This window comes from Suncus etruscus, chromosome 4, assembly GCF_024139225.1.
Source record: "Suncus etruscus isolate mSunEtr1 chromosome 4, mSunEtr1.pri.cur, whole genome shotgun sequence".
Lineage (NCBI taxonomy): Eukaryota > Metazoa > Chordata > Mammalia > Eulipotyphla > Soricidae > Suncus > Suncus etruscus.
This window is the reverse complement of record NC_064851.1, coordinates 48,483,319-48,503,444: the sequence shown is the minus strand read 5'-3', so window position 1 is coordinate 48,503,444 and position 20,126 is coordinate 48,483,319. Positions and strand designations below refer to the sequence as shown.

The 20,126-nt window shown below is 42.8% G+C and overlaps 1 protein-coding gene across 2 annotated transcripts in view; it reads right to left on the bottom strand.

Moving 5' to 3' along the window:
• The window catches only part of PTCH1 (patched 1), a 71,204-nt gene that overhangs the window by 20,328 nt on the left and 30,750 nt on the right, over positions 1-20,126 (bottom strand). For both annotated transcript variants that reach the window (XM_049772181.1, XM_049772180.1), the window contains exons 3-15: positions 18,891-19,080; positions 16,390-16,459; positions 16,209-16,300; positions 14,694-14,892; positions 14,238-14,359; positions 13,572-13,719; positions 12,330-12,461; positions 11,778-11,933; positions 11,066-11,164; positions 10,256-10,381; positions 5,110-5,228; positions 3,958-4,360; positions 3,028-3,337 (exon numbers count right to left, since the gene is read on the bottom strand). In XM_049772181.1, the coding sequence (XP_049628138.1) occupies positions 3,028-3,337; positions 3,958-4,360; positions 5,110-5,228; positions 10,256-10,381; positions 11,066-11,164; positions 11,778-11,933; positions 12,330-12,461; positions 13,572-13,719; positions 14,238-14,359; positions 14,694-14,892; positions 16,209-16,300; positions 16,390-16,459; positions 18,891-19,080 (2,166 nt within the window). The remainder of the gene's footprint in view (positions 1-3,027; positions 3,338-3,957; positions 4,361-5,109; positions 5,229-10,255; positions 10,382-11,065; positions 11,165-11,777; positions 11,934-12,329; positions 12,462-13,571; positions 13,720-14,237; positions 14,360-14,693; positions 14,893-16,208; positions 16,301-16,389; positions 16,460-18,890; positions 19,081-20,126) is intronic.

The following is a 20,126-nucleotide window of genomic DNA, read 5'->3' as shown; positions in this document are numbered from 1 at the left end:
CAGCTCCCCCATCATAAAACAAAGGCCTAGACTATTTATTATGCTCATTATAGTAGAATGTTCACCTTGCTATGACTGGTATGGTCCTTAACTTTTTCCGCCATGACCTACCTACCTATAGATCCTACAGAGTGATTTTACCCATATCACACTGACAATGTGTAGGACAGTCAAGATGACGAGTCATCTTCTCAGAGAATGAAAATGTAAAGGGTACACTTTAAAAAAAGTATAAAGTCTTTACCTTAGAAGGGTAAAGACAATGGGTGACAGACAACCAGGCCGATGGATGGTCCAGGGGTTTTGAAACTATGGCCCGTGGGCCACATATTGTATTTATTTCCATTTTGTTTCTTCACTTCTAAATAAGATATATGCAGTGTACATAGAAATTTGTTCATAATTTTTGTTTTTACTATAATCTGAAAGACAGTGAACTGGCCCCCTGTTTAAAAAGTTTGAGGACCCCCTAGTCTAAACTGTAAACCTAAGCAGTTCTCAGACCAACCTGGACATAGATAGCAAAGCCAAAGGAGGAGGGCAGAGAAAAAGAGTGGCTGGGGCTGCCTGGCAACTCAGAGAGGTCTCCAAAATTCAAACATAGTGTTAGTGTTTATGCACCAGGTTGTTGTCTGTCAGCTTTTTGCAGAGTCTCATCTCCTTCCTGCAATTTCCTGGCATACTACAGGGTTCTCTAATCTCATACTGTGCCCTCACCATTTGGTTCCATGAGTGTCACTGTGGCCACTGGGAATATACTTAGGGCATGAAGGGGATTGGATGGCTACTAGTCTGGAAATACTGCAAGAGACAGAAAGATAGAACCACTCTGGGAGGCCAATCCTAGTGGCTGTTTCATTCAATGGATCCTGGCTGCTGGCCACCACATTTTACTTGGTCTGCTAGAACTGCAATGTGAGTGTGAATCAGGCATTGAGTTCATGAAAATATTAAATTCTTTCCTAATTGGCATTTTTCTTTCTGATGACTTCCCAAGCAATTCAAGTAACAGTGGTCTAACCTAGACGGACACAAGACAAGGGACAGACAGGGACTTTGTTCACTGCCCCGTAAGTCACCACCTGCATACACACACACACACCCATTTTTCCTAGATATAGAGCCCTAAAAAACAATTGTTCATCTCTTTCACTGAATAATTCAGAGTAAAATGTAAACAAGCAATACTTGTACATGACACAGCAAAGATTTTATCTCGAACTTTCACCATATCTGTGTATATGTGTACAGATGGCATCCAGGCCAATTTTTGAATATTTTGATTAACTAAAATAGCTGAAAAGAACTGAAATAAAGACCACATGTTAACAGTATGAAATTACCATTCAAAACCAATAAGAATCTGACCTGGCACTTACAAACTGCATAAAGCTGATTCTGGGTAACTGAACTTCCAAACGTGATTTATGCTCAAAGAAAAAAAAAAGAACAAAAAAACCAATCAATCACTCAGTGTGCCTGAGAATTGTCTAGGTAGTCAAGACCCACATATAGCCATTCTGGGCTCCAGATTCTGCTGGACCTTTTAAGACTGAGGCAGAGTTCTTGGACTACATGGGATCCCAACTCACACCATGAATGAATCTTAGCTGGTCTTAGGTGGGTGTAATTCACTTAGCAACCAAAACATGATTTGCATGGAAGTCCAACTGCTTTAGGTCCTTAAAGGCATGAAAGCATAGGAATAATTTATAATATCCTATAAAAGGTCTAGTCCTCAGCTCTGCCTAGGGACAATGCCCCTTGCCCCTCCCCAAACCCAGCCTAACAGGCCATATTGAACAGCCAAAGGAATGGTTGAAGACACTGGAATCGCCCTACAATGACCCTCCTTTGCTTGGACACTGGAAGGCACTGCCGATCTTTGTCATTCCTGGCAAGTTATTTGCATGTCTTTGGCCAAGTGGGGAAAATGAAAGCAGGGAATCTCTCAACTGTCTGATCTTTTGACTCGTTATCTGAAAATCACTGCTTCACCAATTACTGTACAAAATCTTATTTGGAGCAATTTCAAGTAGATCTCAGGAGCATACTTGAAAAAAAAAAGTATTAAAGTCATGATGCTCTCTTTGCCTTACTCAAAACAGAAATAAAGATAAAATTTGGCACACATGAATGAATAACATTCTAGGAGCACATATCAAGGCCAGAAACTACTGAACTCTTCTGTTTTATGCCAACTCAAAGGGAAAATGACTACTTCCTCTTTATGTACAAATATATTGCTTCAAGATAAATTAAAAGTAATAGAGTCTGTGTTTAAACAAACCTAATTAGGAAATTAAGATGATCAGTTGGATAACTAAAGCCAAAAATATTGGGGCATATTTATTGGGGTATCTTAGTAGAAGCATTTTTGCTTGAATTGAATAAATATCTCAATTCTACACTTCACCTTGTATGTATCAACACAGAATGAATAAGATGTTTTGGAATCACGGGAATACATCCATATTCTGTCAGCATTGATTAGTGTAAATTTAAACATCCTTCAAGAGCTACCATGTCCAAGAAAAGCTTCTTAGAGCAAGCTAAGAAGGCAAGGAACATGTTTTACAATAGGATTTGACTGCTTATGAAATAATGTGAATAGGTATCGAAAGTTTCCTTTCTATGTAAATTCAAAGGGGTTTGGAGCGTGGAATTTTCAAGTGTTTTTACAAATTGAAACAAAAATTGTCTGGTGAAGCAAGCTGTGACTTGGTGGTGAGCTGGCCTGGAAACTATACTGTGACCCTACATGCTCACCAAACTATGTACCAGCTAAGGCAAAGCACTTCATCATTTCAGCACATGCATGCAGAAATTTACACGCAAGGTCCTTTGGCCTTTACTCCACCTGTTCAATGATTTGATAGGGAAAAGTAAGATTTGGGAGGCTTCCTTTAAGAGAGGCATGGCAATAATATTAGGCAACATTGAGAAGCGAACGGAACACGTTAGTGCTTCCCTTACAATGGAGTGAGGAGCCCTTGGCATCTCTGCACGGAGAGCAGAGTATCTTACCCTGCAGCCAGTCTCTGAAGTAGTGCAGCCACATTTTGGGGAGCTGTTTATCTTCTTCCAGCATGACGTACTTCACATCACTGAAGCTCTTGTGAAGATCATAGAGCAAGTGCTGGATGTTCGGGTAGTCAGCTTTTTGGGTGACTATATACATGTTGTAGAAAGAAAAGTATCTGAATTGTGCAGCAATAAAATCATACTCTCTGGTCTCTCGGGGCACGATATCAGTGAGGTCCAGCCCATCTCGAACTCTGGTGGTTCCGTAAAGGCTGACACTCAGCAAGCCCAGAAAAAGGAAGATCACCACCACCTGCAACAGATCAAGAGACCATCAGACTCAGGAACAGGACTTCTGCTTCACATCTGTCCTCGAACCACATGAAGACTGGCTCTCTCGAATCTCTGTGGCCCATGAGCAGATCAGCACTGGCCTACAAACTTGGCACACTGGAAACCACCAATGCCAGGGAAATTCCCCATGGGGAACACCATGAAATCAGAATTGGCACATTTCTCCCAAAGAACTTTAAAATGGAAGGAGCTAAGCTGAAGCGAGAGAAGCTCTGCAGATGGTTCATCAGCCCACCCAATAGAAGTAGCTTCTCTGAAGACGCTTGCTCATCCTCCCAAGGAAGCTGAGCTCATGAAGAAAGCCCCTCGAGCACACCAGGGTGACTTGGTTTGTTGCTTTTGGGCCACACCCACTGATGCTCAGTGGTTACTCCTGCACTCAGGAATTACTTTTGGCAAGACCTGGGGGACCACATGAGATGCTGGGAATAGAATCCAGGTCAGAAACATACAAGGCAAGTGTGGCGTGCCTGGGTAGGTGACTTTTGAGGAAGATATGGAGAAGCCCAAGGACAAAGAAATTCCAGACACACCCACAGCCATTTTCCACTGCTGAGAAGGAGGTTCTGGCTGGCTCACCTTGGCCTTTGGTTTCAGAAGGAAAGGGGCATAGTGCTTCTCAGCGAAGGAGGAGAGAGTCCACTTGGTGCAGGGCGGCTCCAGGCAGTGCAGGCTGGCGTCCGAGCACTGGGACAGAAGGTCCCGAGTAGAGCTAGTGCTCTCGGGGCTCTGGCAGCTGAGTGTGTCCTGTGTGAGGGTGACGGGCTGCACAGAGATCTCGGAGCATGGCTCAGCTGTGGTGTAGTACACATGCGTGCGGGGGTCATACTCGGTGCGCAGCTGCACAGTTGACTGCATGGTGATCTGTGTCTCATGTGCAAAGCTGTGACTACTATACGGGGGTGGAGGTGGATAGCAGTTGCTCTCCTGCGTCTCTGTGTAGGCCTGAGGCTCCACCTGAATCACCCTGTTGACGCAGGGGCTGAAAGGAGGAGAGGCTGGCTGTTATATTCCAACAAGGATTCGGGGCTTCTGTTCTGGGCAGACCCATTTCAAGAGATCTCTAAACTTGGGGCAAAAATGAGAAATTCCACACGCATCACCCACTTTAGGGCACAAATCAACAGGAAGAAGTCAAAGAAGAACAAATGAGGGGTGGGGGCAAATCTGAGTCTGGTTTGCAAAATGAAGCCAGTTTGGACTGGATTAATGGTACAGTGGGAAGGGTGCTTGTCTTACATGTGAGTTTGACCCCCAGATTCCCATCTGGTCCACTGAGAACCACCAAGAGTGATCCCTGAGCACAGAGCCAGGAGTAAAACCTGAGCATGGCCAGGTGTGGTCCAAATACACCTCCCCCAAATTAAAATAAATACAATGAAGCTTATTAGAAACAAATGAACTTCTTCAAAGTATAATTCCAAAAAGAACATTTAGTGGGCTCTGCTTTTCTCTAGATGACTGGTTTTCAACTTTCAAACTACGCTAATCTGAGAGCTGTGTCTTAATGATACTGGTGGCCTGAAAGATGCTCATGAGAATAGGAAGGCCAAGTGCCCTCCCCCCCCCCCCCCCCCGTCTCCCCAGGGCAGACTCCTCTGTGCATCTCTCAGGCCTCCAGTACTCATCCAGCCTAGTCCCTGAATCCCCTTCTGAAATAAACAGACTCAAGTTTCCCAAACACAATTTTGCACAGAACAATGTGCAAAACTGTGCAGCCAGAAAATGTACCTTGTAAAACAGCAGAAAATATCCAATCTTCTGTCCTCACGTCGATACAAATCCATGCTGAGAATGGCAGGAAAAATGAGTAGAACCATAGCAAAATTGAACACCACAACCACAGCCGCCTAGGAGCAGAAAGGGGAAAACAAAACAAAACCAAACAAAACCCAAGGTTAGCAACATATGTACCACAAGCCCAGGAAGTAACTGCCTGGGGGAAAAAAAAATCAGGGTAAATGCAGCAAATTACTTTCTTCTTTTTTTATTTTTTGGGCCACATCTGGTGGTGACTCCTGGTCTGTGTTCAGGAATCACTCCTGGTGGGTTCAGGGGACCATATGGGATGCTGAGAATTGAACCTGAGTCAGTTGCATGCAAGACAAATTCCTTACTTGTTGTACTATTGACCCAGTCCTTTTTCTACTCTCTTACTGAAATATCCACACCTAAAATCAATATTCAAATCACCCATTACTTTACTTCTTTCATCACTAAGACAGTCTCTGAACACAGCAGGTGGCCTTCACCCTGACCCTTTCTTTTTCTGGTAATATCATGAACCCAGAGGAGCTCAACTAGCATCTTGCCAGTAACTGATAGCAAACTGACAAAGTTAGATACTTAGATGTTTGAATTTAAGACAGAAAGGAACATTTCCCTCTCAACATTTCTTAGAGTTCATGCAGCTCTGATTTTCTACTGAGAGGATTCATATATGAAAGGACCAATTATATCCAAATGTCACCTTTCAAACATGAAATAAAAACTCAAACATGTCCCCTGAGGTTTTTAAAAGGCACATTCCACATAGCCCCCGGAGCAGCCTCTGGGGCTGCTCAGAACAGCAAAGGTCAAGGAGAGTTAAGCAAAAAGAAATTCTTGTGTGTGATTATAGTATGCAGAATAAGTAAGTACAGATTCAAAAGTCACTCTATAACCTAGAATAAACATGGGGCTAAATGCTGCAGTGCCTTGGCAAATCTCCCGCTGACCTAGTAAAAATTACACAGTTGGGCCGTTAATAGGGGAAAGTCAACACAGGCTGTCAGTTCAGAGAGGCAGAGATAGAAGCAGGGCAACAAAAAAGAGACAAGTGGAATGCAAAGTAACCAAGAAATCAGCCCAACGCTGCCCGAAATTTAGAAATGAGTTTCTTGCTTAGTTCTAAAAACTTCTAAAAAAAAAACACCTCCTTGCATCACAAACCATGCCAAAGGGCTCAGCATCATGACCATATTTCTGCTCCAGGTGAGACAGCAAGCCAAGGTTCTAGAACAATGAGTTTCTTGTGAAACCTTCAAGACTATATATACCAGCTTACTCCTCTACTTGCAGTGATAGTTATTTTTTTCATGGAACCAGAGATGCACTGCTTTACCAGTAACAGCCTAAGATTTCATCCCTGGTGCCACATATGCACTTATCTTATGCACTGATACTGAGCAGGTCTCATCTAGGGAGTAAACATGTCTATACATATATGAACGAGGGGTTTGCCTTTATGTAGTGGTGGATACACCACTGTGCAGGGATTTAGCAGAACCAGGGAGGAAATGGACAATGTAGGAGGGGGTCAGGTTTGGTTCCTGCAGCAACCTGGATATGCATTACTGCTGTGCTGACATCATTATCCCTAAGAGAGCACAAGCTGCAGAGTAAGCTCACCTTACCACATCAAGTGAATTCCAAACTAGCTCTCAAACCAACAGCAACTTGGGAGCATACAAGGGGAAAAGTGTGGTGGGTCAGAACCTTTAATTTGACCTTATGGGCCCCTAAGGTCAGATTCAAGCCTCTGATAGGCCCAAGCCTCTATACTTTTGGGGAAACTTTCAATGCAGGAGGATCCTTTCCATCTTCCTTTTGTTAAGCCATGGATGCAGATAGCTCTGGGCCCATCTCAGTGAATGAAAATTCCAGAAAACAAGGGCAGAAATGAAAGATATATAGCCAGCTAGCTGGGCATGGGGTGAGTGTTATGGACACAACAGCAATGCTATCCTTAGTCCAGAGGAACAGAGTCAGCAGCTTGCTCACAGGAGAACATGGTGTTGGTGGTGGTGGGGATCTTGTTATCTTTGTGGTGGGAATCACAATCTGTTTGTGGCAGACCCCACCTAAAAGCCCTTTCTTTCCATGGCAGATAGTATATAGGGAGAACATTTTCTTACAAGAAACTAACAAAAGGTATTAATACAATAAAAACAAACAGCAAGGTGTTCTTAGTAAGGCAAGGATGGCACCAAAATCATGTGACAGTTTGAAAAGGAGACTTTAAGACTTGGTCAGTCATAATGATGACTGCACTAGAAGAAACTGTTCCCTCCCTTCCCTGCCAAGAGTGTAGCCCGTGGCAGCTCTGAATTCAAAGCTGTATGGGACCTTGGATTTGACCAAGGGACTAGGAACAATAATACATTCTGGGAGTTTGCATGAAGGAATATTGTTCAGATACGAACAAAGCCATAGTCCCCAAGACTCACGGGTGAGAGTGTCATGGCTTTCTGGCCAAGGTGTGGTATTTTCACAGATAGATATCAACAAGAAAATCTGTGATATTTTCTTTGGGAAATTTTATTCATATTGGTAATATTACAAAATTGATTCAAGTGTCACAGCAGAAAATATTCCCTTGGGGAAAATGTACAGAAATAGCTTGAGTTTTAGCTTGGGTTTGACCCTTTAGAGGTTTAAAGTAAGGAACTTCTTAATCCTCTAAACATAAATGAATACCCAGAATCATTTCATATAAGGCGAGAAATGGTATAGTGGTTAATTTCAAATGTCAATACACTGAAAGGAGGACAGATATAAAATTGCTAGTGGCTATTCCAAGGATCCCAAGAGTGCTTAACTCTGTTACATTTCTTCCTGTTTTTGCTTTTTGACGAGGAGGAGCCAGGGTCATAGGAGGCTGTTCTATTATTTAATAAATGACACTTCTGGAAGCTCAGTTATATAAAGGGCTACTCCAGTGTCTGGAGACAGAACTGTGGAGTGGACAGTACTCACTGCATCTCAATAAGGTGCTTACCTTGAAAGAGCACAGTGCACTGGATTTTCTAAAAGGCGAGAGAAAAATTCATGGAGCTTTTCAGACCACCACTCCATAGGATATCATTAAAGAAGAGTATGCCTTGATGAATCATCAATCAGTGTTTACTGAGAGAGGAGAGGAGAAAATGAGAGGGACAGTCAAAGAAAGACCATGAGGCTGAGCAGACTGACAGTAGAGAAGAGGCAAGCAGAAAAGGAGACACAGAGGGAGGACCCACTGGGAAGCCTCTGGAGTAATTTCTACACAGCCCAACCTGCAGAACACAGGGCAGGGCAGGGGGCCTGTGCAACAAGCTTCAGTGTGCCAGCAATCTAGTGGACATTTCTTAATTTTGCTCTCAAGTGGTACAATGCAAAAATATTTTTTGATGGGGGCCGGAGCGATAGCACAGTGGTAAGGCATTTGTCTTGCACACAACCAACATAGGATGGAAGGCAGTTCGAATCCTGGAATCCCATATGGTCCCCCAAGCCTGCCAGGGGCGATTTCTGAGCACAGAGCCCAGAGTAACCCGAGTGCCGCTGGGTGTGACTCAAAAACAAAAACAAAACAAAACAAAAAAAAAAAAAAACACAAAAAAACCCCCAACTTTCTGATGTTGCATTATATGCTAACCAGTAAACATCACTAAGTTTCTCAAATGTAGGAGGATCATTAGTTGCTCAGGTCTTACTAATTACTAATCTCTAATTAATAGAAACAGATTCGAAAACAAAGGCTTAAAGTTAAAACATGTTGACAAAAATATAAATGGAAATCTATTGTTTTATTTATTTTTTTGCTCCCTTGGTAAGTTGGCAATTTTAACAATTTAAAAAGTAACACTAAAAGTCATTTCTTTTAAATACAAGTTGTCTTATTAATTACACATCCTCATAGCTTAAGACAAAAGGGAAAAGTTTATGTTTCTTCAATGTTACTTCACAACAGCCAACACATTAAGATTTGAATTTACGAGGCCGGAGCGATAGCACAGTGGTAGGGCATTTGCCTCACACGCAGCCAATCCAGGACGAACCTGGTCGATCTCAGAGTCCCATATAATCCCCCTAGCCAGGTTTGATAGCCAGGAGTAACTCCTGAGCATCACTGGGTGTGGCCCAGAAACAAATAAAAATTATTTGAATTTACTTTACAAACTTCATAAAAATCCTAAACTGTTTCAGATTTGAGGAAGCCCATCTTGGCTTCAGTTCCACTGCTTTCTGGACTCCAGAGACCATAGTTAGTAGCTGAAGTAGGCTGTCCCAAAACTTCCCACAGCTGCACCCCTACTTCCACGAAAGCAGGCTCTTCCTCAGAAAGATATCTGGATAGTGTACAAGTAAAAGCACTGACTGATGAAAGCAGAACAATGCGGAGCTCTGAAAAAGGGAGAGGGATTATGCCTGTTCCTGAGCATCTGACTGAGACCAGAGGGACAGAGAAGAACAGAAAGGGGCATCTAGCTCAAGAGCTGAGGAGAGTGGCAGCCCACTTTCCCACTGCACCGTCTAAGTCTAAGACTCTGCCTCATGCTCATCTTTGTGCCTGCACTGTTGTCAGTGAGCCTGCACTAAACCGTTGCTTTTGGTAAAGCTGCTTCAGGTAAATCAAGATATAGCCCTGGAGGGGCAGCCAGAGGTAGAGAAATAAAGATGAAAATTGAATTGAGTGTAGCTGCAGTTTGACCCAAAAGTGGGCTGGATCCGATCCATGATGTGCCACAGAAGAGAGCTGACTACCCAGAGTGAGAAATTGGGAACCCCAGGGTGATGGATCATTCTGGTCTAATGATAAAATAAAAGGCAACTGGCAACTTTGTAGGCAACAGGCCTCAGGGACACTGGAGGTCACAACATTAGCTGTTAAGCTTGGAAAAGAGGTAAGAAGCCCCACCCTATCCCCATTTTTTTTTCTTTTTAAACCGAGAGACTATAAGGTCATTGCTTCCAGAGGCATCACATGGAAGATCAAACATGCAATGATCAGACATGCAGTCACATTTCAAGGCAGTAGGAAAATAAAAAAGCACACTTGCAGACAAAAGCAGACAGGAGTCCTCATGCTAAACCAGGGCCCACCCTCAGCCTGATCTCGAGCCCAGACACTCACCTGGAGGGAGAAGGCCCGGAGTGCAGGGATGGGGATCAGTGCAGCCATGAAGAAGGCAGTGACATTGCTGATAGATGTGAGGGCTACGCTGGCTCCTGTGCGCTTGAGGCATTCCCCGGTTCTGTCCTGGGGATGAGATATGATAGTGCTGAGAGCTGCATAACTCACATTGTCAGTGAAAAAGCAGAATAACAGGGGCTGGAGATATAGCATGGAGGTAAGGTGTTTGCCTTGCATGCAGAGATCTGTGGTTCAAATCCCAGCATCCCATATGGTCCCCTGAGACTGCCAGGAGAGACTTCTGAGCATAGGGCCAGGAGTAACCCCTGAGTGCTTCAGGGTGTGATCCAAAAACCAAAAACAAACAAACAAACAAAAAAAAACAAAACAAAAAAAAACACAAAAGAATAACAGAGGGCTATGTCATTGGCATAAGGTACAATGTAGGGGTATCTCTGTCTTATCCACAAAAAGGGGAATGGAAAAATATTCAATGCTTTCGACATAGTCTGGTGTTCATGGTTTATGTATAAGATAATGGTTACTGGGCCCGGAGAGATAGCACAGCGGCGTTTGCCTTGCAAGCAGCCGATCCAGGACCAAAGGTGGTTGGTTCAAATCCCGGTGTCCCATATGGTCCCCTGTGCCTGCCAGGAGCTATTTCTGAGCAGACAGCCAGGAGTAACCCCTGAGCACCGCCAGGTGTGACCCAAAAACCAAAAAAAAAAAAAAAAAAAAAAAAAAGATAATGGTTACTTGGTGAGAGAGGGGTCTTTGGCTGTTCCCCTGAGTTTTTCTGTTTTTTATTACCTCAAAAGGGATTCTTTTATTCTGTCCTGTTTCACTAAATGCATGTGCCAGAAGAAAAACATCATCTACACCAACGCCAAGAGCAAGAAATGGCAAGACCTGTGGTGAAAATAGAACACAATGGCATTAGATGAGATCTAATTCTGACCAGTCCTAATTCAATAAAAACGTTATCAACAGAGCCAAGGGCAACTTTCCTGAGTTCATGCGGGAAGGAGTTCATTCAGTCTGTCAGTAAATCCTAGAAGTCTAAACTTTTTCATCTTGTATGTTTTTAAATTTTCCTTTTTAGAAAAGTACTCTCACTAATGAGGACTCTAAGTCATCTAGAGCCAGGTTCAAAATCTTGAACTAGTGTCAAGGTTAACAGGACACTCTCTACTCCCAACCCAAGAATCATGACATGGCAACTCTCTACCCCCAACCCAAGAATCGTGACATCAGTAAGTCAATAAGATGGGCCCCAGAGTCCTCAAATGTCCACTCAAACTTTGGCCAGAACAATGAGTGATAAGTCCACTGGTAAGGAAAGTATGCCTGCCATCTCATCAACAATTCACTGACCTCTACGCTATCTATCTAACCTGCTCAGAGATGGAACTCAATCCTATTGGAAGGCCAGTGAGGTGATAGGGACAAACGGAAGGTGGCAGAACCATGTCTGGGGAAGTACGCATCTCCACACACACCATCTGGGTTGTTCCTTTAGTACCTGAGTTGTTGCAGCATTAAAGGAAATCCCGATCAATGAGCACAGGCCCAGTCCTGCAGCCACTGACAGTGCAACCAACAGGACGCCTGCCAGCCCCACGGCACCCTGGGACTTGGAGCAGTCCCAGCGCAGCATGGTTAGACAGGCATAGGCAAGCTGCAAGCAGAACAGTGGGGATGGGTGGGGGGGGGATGGGGAGAAAAGGAGAGGGAGACACAAAACAAAGCCAAACATTAGAATGTGTAGGGATTCTAATGTTTTCCCCCACCCATCATCCCCAAATTAAAAGATATAACTTATGAAATCCAACAACAAAAATTTATATTACAGACATCACACAAAATGATACAAATCAAAGGTGGACAGACTGCAAATGGGGGGGGAAATTGCTTCACATGACCACGCTATAAACCATGACGAAGTTGAGCTCTCTCAGTCTTTGGTGCACGTGGGTGTTAAGAGCAGTTAAAAAGCAGGCGTGATCATGGAAAGGTAAAAACTACAAAATGAAACACAGCCCCCTACTCCCAGGAAAGATGAATCAGCTGTTACCATCAGCAAGTAGCCGCTGGCCACGCGGATAACGCTGACGTCGGAGAAGGACTCCAGGATGTCGTCAAGGGTTGTGGTGGTGAAGGACAGCACCTTCTGTGTGGAGTTTGGGGCGACACTTTGGTGAACCACCTGTGGGCAAAGCCACAAGGATAAATCCCCACATGGAACCAATGTGTCATTGAGCTCAACAAGAAAGCCCTGAAGTTATAAGGTCACTAACCCAGGCCACAGTTTTCTTTTTTCTTTTTATTTATTTAAGCACCTTGGTTATAGAAATGTTCATAGTGGGTTTCAGTCATAGAATGGACAACACCCTTCACCAGTGAAACTTTTCTGCCACCAGTGTCCCCCATTTCCCTCCTCCGCAATCCACATTTTTCTCAGAGTGGAAATTTCTTTATGGTTTAGGGACCTTGGACCACTGATGCTCAGAGATGACTATGAGTCTATGACAATGAGGGCTACTGCTAATGGAATAGAAGCATGCTGCTGCTGGCCACAGACCCCAATGCAATGAAAGCTCTGTGACCCCTGCTTTCTTTGCAGCTTTCTGCTACTCTGTGTACACCCCACAGCCAATCTGTGCCCCACCAACTCCCTGTATTCCAGAGCAACCGGCTCCTCCACATACCCCTCCCACCTTCATCTCCTGTCCAATTTCAAAAGGTCAGAGGCAGCTCAGGGGAGGTCACTGCCTGGGAAACAAAGGCCACCTCCTGTCATGTGACCAGAGCCGGGGACTGCAGCTGTGACTGGAGCCCATGCCTTGCTAATGTTTTCCAGATGCCGTGTCCTGCTAAGCAAGTTGTTTCTTAAACACTGTTATTACGCCTGAGCTCTGAGGTTAAGGGCTGGCTACTTGGACTATGTCAGGACTTCCCACTTAAAATCAGCACCACTTGGATATCTGAACATTTTCACCACCAAGGAGAAGGGGGAAGTTTCTAGTCCACTGAGTTTATAACCTTTTAAAAATAAAGCCTAGTGAAAATCAAGGTTGTTTTTTTAAAGGTTATTAGAAGTCTTTTGTATTGAGGAATTTATATCCAGATTAAAAAGAACTGGAGCAATAGTACAGCTAGTAGGGTGCTTGCCTTGCATGTGGCCAACCTGAGTTTAATCTCTGGCATTCCATAGGAGACACTCATGAGTATAGAGCCAGGAGTAACCCCTGCACACTGACTTGTGTGGCCCCAAAACAAAAACAAACACGTGGGGCACACAAAGGCCCTGATTTACCTCCATGTATGTCCTCTGCCACGCCTCCAGGATGGCAGCTGCCTTGTCCTCATTCCAGTTGATGTGTGAGACGGAATCATAGCCCTTGAAATGTTCATACATCTGCTTGGGGGTCATGAGCTGAAACATGGTTTGCAGGGCCTGGGCTCTGTGTGGTGATAGTGGCATAAAGGACACTGTTAGGATCCCAGATGCAATCCCCTGCAGTGAGAACCCCTTCATACACTCTTATTTTCATCTAGTCTCTCCACCCTAGAGCACAAGTTTCCAAGAGCAGAATAGCCAATGGACTATGATCCAGATATGATCTTACAGACCTTTCACAGATACACCCCAAATGTAACTAATAGGCTTCTTGTTATCACAACAGGGAAAAGGCATTGCCCAGTGGCTAGCTACAAGGTTGGTCCTTACCACTCTTTTAGCCAACAACATCTAGCTCTAGACATTACAACCAATGTTTCGTTTCTTGCCTAGTCACATCACCTCAAGTGCTAAAGTGATAAAGTGCAGTGGCCTGGCCTACTAATATCCCTTAAAACTGGATAGTGAGCTAAGACAACAGTGAAGTTTTGATACAAACAAATGTGCAAATGTCAAAAGGGTAGTTGCTTCTCAGAAAGGGACAGAAGTGGGAAGCCACCATTGTCCTGCATGCAGGATTACCTGACCAGCTTTCCAGCGCTGTTCTTGACAGTGCCACCCACAATCAGTTCCTCCTGCCAGTGCATATACTTTCTGGATAATCCATGACATCCACCATTCAAAACAACAGCCATATCAAGGGGCTGAAACAGAAAGACAGCCACATAATTACAGGGATTAGTAGGCAGGTCACATGCCTTGTTAAAATTCAGTGCATTAAGGGCCTGTTTGTTTCCAAGAGAACACTTATAACAAGGCTAATGAGAGGAGTATGGCAAATCTTACAGCAAAATTTAGCTCCATAAACAAACTTAGTATTATAGGGAGGGAAAAAACCCAAAACAAACAAATAAACAAACAAAAGACCATTGCAAGGAACAAAATCTTAAAAAAATGAAAAGATCAGAATCAAAAATGGGACAAACCACTAAGTCTCTTTCTCTGCTCCTCTAGAGAAGAACTGATGACCGTACTTACTTTGGTTGTGTTTTTGTTGGGAGCTGTGGCTGGACAGTCTGGATCAGTCGGATTGAGACAGGGCCGGTCCATGTAACCATGACCAACTTCAGCCTTATTCAGCATTTCTTCCCAGCTGTCCACTTGATAATTTATTTTCTTTAACTCTTCCAGGAATTCCAAGGGGTCAAAGTTTGTCCACTGCAAAGGGGGCTTACCTCTGTGAAAGAAATTAGGGAGTGAGATGAGAAACGAAGCTTCCAAACCCTTAGTGAAATAACAAGATTGCAGCCACACTGCATGAAGCTTTTTGGGAATGTCACAACTCTGTAGTATGGCACAGAGAACAAATGCCCCTTTCTGGCACATTTACATGATAAACCTAGATGTGCTCAGGAACACAGAAGGAAGACAAACTTACAAATGATGATAGAGTAAAGACGCTTTATTTGCCAGATGCCATAATTTATACCTATAACCAAAGTTAGCCAATGGTTACTGCTGAGACACAAAATAATAGGGAGAAAATGAGGGTAAAATTAGCACTTATCAGCCTAATAAATGCTTCATAAGTGTCACTGATCAAAATATTTAATCTCCATTACCTTTCGTAATCCCATACTTCTGTCATTGCTGTGACACATTGGCAGTCGACCCCACAGAGCCCCACTTGCCTTGGCCACCAAGGCCATCAAGGACACTTCCCCCACACTCACTTTTGAATTTGTGCTGTTGACAGACCAGAAAGGCTTTTGGCTGCCTGTTATGTGGTTCCAACCACACTGTAGCTGCTTAACCAGGCTGAAGTCATTATTCAGAATCTCTCAACCAGAAAACACAAAACCCCTTATTTCCCATCTAAAACTGCACCCTTAAGGTCAGGGTATGGCCACTGCAAATTGCTTTTGCAGATATATGCATGCTAGGAGAGAAACAATAACCCAAGCACTAGCTCTTGCATAATGAACTGAAAATGTCTATAGTGATTAACAATGATTCTTTAAGTGACATGGTGTTCATTACATACAACCACTAAACTGTGTTGCAGATTCTGTGACGATCTTGAAAGATAGAAGACTTCATCTTTAGGTCTTGTTAATGTGATTCCAAAAAAGGGTTAGCTTTTTACTATATAGAATAGACTTGAACTTTAACTCAAATATTTAGTTCTGACATGTACTCTCTTCTTAAAAAAAAAAAATCAAACAAAAACCAAGATCAGAGCACTGACCCTACAAAACTTCCGGAGGTTTTAAAGACTTAAATATCACACATACTTAGGAGACAATTTGCATTATATTTGCATTTAAATAGATTGGTAAAAGTGAATGAAATTTAATGATGGCTACAGAACTTTTTTTTGAAGAGGAGAAACATTCTGCTGATGCTTCTTTCCTTAACTATTCACTCAAAAAATGACCATGGGATTTCAATGTTTTAATTTCTTACACAAAACTGAAACGGAATAAATCATAATGCAGTTATCTGCTAAAGTTCAAAAATCACAGACATCAGAAAACAAGATGACATACTTACAGTAAATATGCTGTCCCAGATTGTAGCTTTGCACCCTCCCAAAAGCAGTCCAAAGGTGTAATAATTAGGCAAGGGTAAAGATATTCTATTATCTGTCAAATGCAAAGAGAATAGGTCACAAATTAGCCTAACACACACAGTTGGGTGTTTATGAATTTTTAGCAAATGACAACAAACACACCTGATCCATGTAGCCTGTCTCTGTGATAAGTTCTCCAGATTTGTAACACAAATGTTCCAATTTCCATTGCCTAAAAACAAGAGGTAAAAGTTCTCAGCATATGAAAGGAAATCCGTGTTAAAATCAAAACTACATATTATATATAAATGAGGACCTCAATTTCTATCACTGTTGAGTATCTGCTCAAGGAAGGAGAGTTTTTGTCAAATAGAGACCCAACAAGCTTGCTTGAATGAAGGGATAATATCAAACTGTAATTTACACACAGGGTATTTACATAAATGAACACTACACCAAAGTACTTAAAAAACATTTTTCTTTTCTCAAGTGCTCACCCAATAATCTACATACCATTAATCTGCTTTTCTACATATGTTAACCAACTTCAGGGCAGATAATTCAGAACTAAATTATTAAAAATTCAAAACAAGGAGTCTAAATTACTAAGGTCTATAATATATGAATGTATATACAGTGGGAAAATACTGCTGGCTTATTTTTATGAGCCGATAATGCCCTTATCAGTGTTTCAAGAAAACCTTCCTGCTGGAAATTCTGTCAAAAAAAATTGAATTCATGGGACCGGAATGGTGGCATAAGCGGTAAGGCATCTGCCTTGCCTGTGCTAGCCTAGGATGGATCCAGTTCGATCTCCAGGCATCCCATATGGTTCCTTAAACCAGGGGTGATTTCTGAGTGCATAGCCGGTGTAACCCCTGAGCATCACCAGGTGTGGCCCAAAACCAAAAAAAAATTGAGTTCTTATTTTAGTTTTCTATTCATGTCCTCTGAAAATGATACCAAGTACTGGTCAATAACTCCTTTGATGGAGAATTCTGGTATCTTCAGAAGAGTGCTATGCAAGGTTAGTCGCTTTGATTGCATTAGGGAGGATCCTGATTTAAGGGGAAGAAAAGAAATTGGAAAAAAGCTAAGGATGGACCATCCAAGAGAAGAGAACAAATAGAAAAATTTTCCCTTAGGGGCCAAGAGCTCATGGCAGAATTTGAGCTTGCATGTGGGAGACCAGGTTCTATCATGCATGCAGGAGACCCAGTTCCATCCATTGCATCTTAGAGTCCCCCAACTACTACTACCCCACTTCTTCCCACCAAAAAGATCTCCCTCTAAACTGCTCTATTTATCCAGTCATCCAAAGAGTGATCTTCCCTGTGGAGCATTTCCATCCTTGTGACCACTGATAAAATGCCACCTTTTCAGCAAGTCCTCTTGGCTACTGCCACCTGAGCTCTTGAGCATTGGTCTTCAACCACCCTCATGACCAATTTCTACCAGAGGCCCTAGAAAGGTTGAAAACATTGCTCTGAGTATTGCTCATATTACTGAGTACTACTGGTCAGAGCTCCTACTTGACATCTGACATGAAGTGGGAATTGCCTTGTTTGACTTGGTATATGGTTATGTGCACTGTTGTCCTTCCTCTTGTAACTAGAATGTCAGTCAGCTTTGAAAACAAGACCTACATTATCAACCTTCAATCCAGCCCTCATTCCACCAATTCATCTACTCATCTATCCATTCAGTGACCCATGAGCCCATCTACAAACAGCACATTTTTATTCTTCATAGCATCAACACAGATTATTTAGAACTTTTCAGGAAGAAGAGTTAGCATAATTCATCAATTTTATCAGTCAAGGCTTCAAATGTCATCTTTGATTTAAATACTAGAGTACAAAATGCTATTCCTGTCCTTAGTTTATATAAGAAAAATGAATAGAAGTTTTGTCCAGAATCTGTTTAATGACTTTACGTTAAAAATGTTATTAAATTTTATTTATTTAATGACTATTCCTACAACTTTATTGAATTTAAGTACAAATCTAAAGGGTGGTATCTGTAAAGTGTGTGTGAATCTGCCCTATTCCATCTACCTCTGGGCAAAAATCACTAGTGCCTCTAGGTGTTCTATTTGCTTTTGTGACAAACACCCAACCATCAATATCTGTAATGAGAACAAAGAATGCAACTTGCTTCTTTCCACAATGGTTTTAAGATTTTATTTTTTTTTTTGGTTTTTGGGCCACACCCTGTGACGCTCAGGGGTTACTCCTGGCTATGCACTCAGAAGTTGCTCCTGGCTTCTTGGGGGACCATATGGGACGCCGGGGGATCGAACCGCGGTCCGTCCTAGGCTAGCGCAGGCAAGGCAGGCACCTTACCTCCAGCGCCACCGCCCGGCCCCTGGTTTTAAGATTTAAGTTGACTAAAGATCATTACCACTGTACTCATTCAGGAATACTTTAAAGCAAGAAAACATTTTCAGAATAGTGCTGCCTGAAGAATTATACACATCTGCCAATATACTAGACAAAACACACACGCACACACACACACACACACACACACACACACACACACACACTACAAAATAAGGCATTTGCTTGGTTAACAAAGAACAAATCTAGATTTGTCAAAGGCTACATATCTAGTGAACCTGTTAAATACACTGCCTAGGTGTATTCCCAGGGCCCCCTTACCTGTTGTACATATATACATGGACCCTGCTGGCCTGGAGTGCTGAGTCCAGGTGCTGCTGAAGTGCCTCCGTCGTCAGAATGTTGGCACCTTCCTCTTTTGGAGTTTGAATCATGAGTTGAGGATTGAACATTGCCTCTTCTCCAATCTTCTGGCGAGTGTAATTTAATTCTCGACTCACTCGTCCACCAACTGATAATTGGTACAGAATTTAATTCACATTAATAAAATTCTCACAGGCTCACATTGTGATATTATGAAGATGGACAGGATACATGATAGTGCATTGGGAAAATGGATGTCTGCAGTTTCAGTAACCACTTCCTGCCATGAGCAATGCCAACTCTTATTCACAGCGTACATACAAAATCCTACTTCCCTAGACCCATGAGGGACCATACCATCATATGGTACACTGTCAGGTTACACTAACAGCAAAATGCCTCCTGCACTCCTAACATCAGCTTGCAATGAGAAAAAACGGAGACACTGCCTTTAGACCAGACCAAGCACCCTAGTACAACAATGTGCTCTTATAGCACATTTAAAGATAACCAGTTTCAATTTACACTCTTCTTCCTGAATAATGTGCAAAGATTATATGGAAGTGTTTCTACTGTTAAAGAAAAATAAGAAAGGAAAAGAAAGAAGAAAGAAAAAAAGAAACAGGATCTGGCAAATGTGTCTTTTGCTACACACTAGTCAGGAGGTGATATAATAATCTGATTTATGGTCATCAGTGCACAAGAAAATCTCACTGGAGAGAAACATAATACGTTAGCCACAGCCTTCAAGGGTACCTCTCAGCCCTACCTGGTCAGCAGCCAGGACAGCTAAGTGCCATCTCTCTAGATGACCCAGAGTCTGCTGCACTTGAATTGTGCATTATGGTTACTGTTTGCTTGCTTTCTGGACTATATCTAGTGGTGCTTAGGGCTTATCTCCAGGGATACTGGGGATTGAACCCAGGCAAAGCAAGTGACCTACCTGCTGTATTAGCACTCCAATCTTTAGATTATGTTTTTTAGATAAAACAAAGGAGGTTGCTGCTCTGGCTGGGAGGCTGGCAGGACCAATTTGCTAGGGCACAAGTCTGAATGGGAAAGTGGCGGTACAGGACAACAAATGAGGTCTTGGGCAGCAGGCTGTATAGGGCTGAGCAGGAAGAGAGAAAGGAAGAGAAAAGGAAGAGACAGGGAGGAGAGAGAAGGAGGAAAAGGGAAGAGAGAGACATCCCA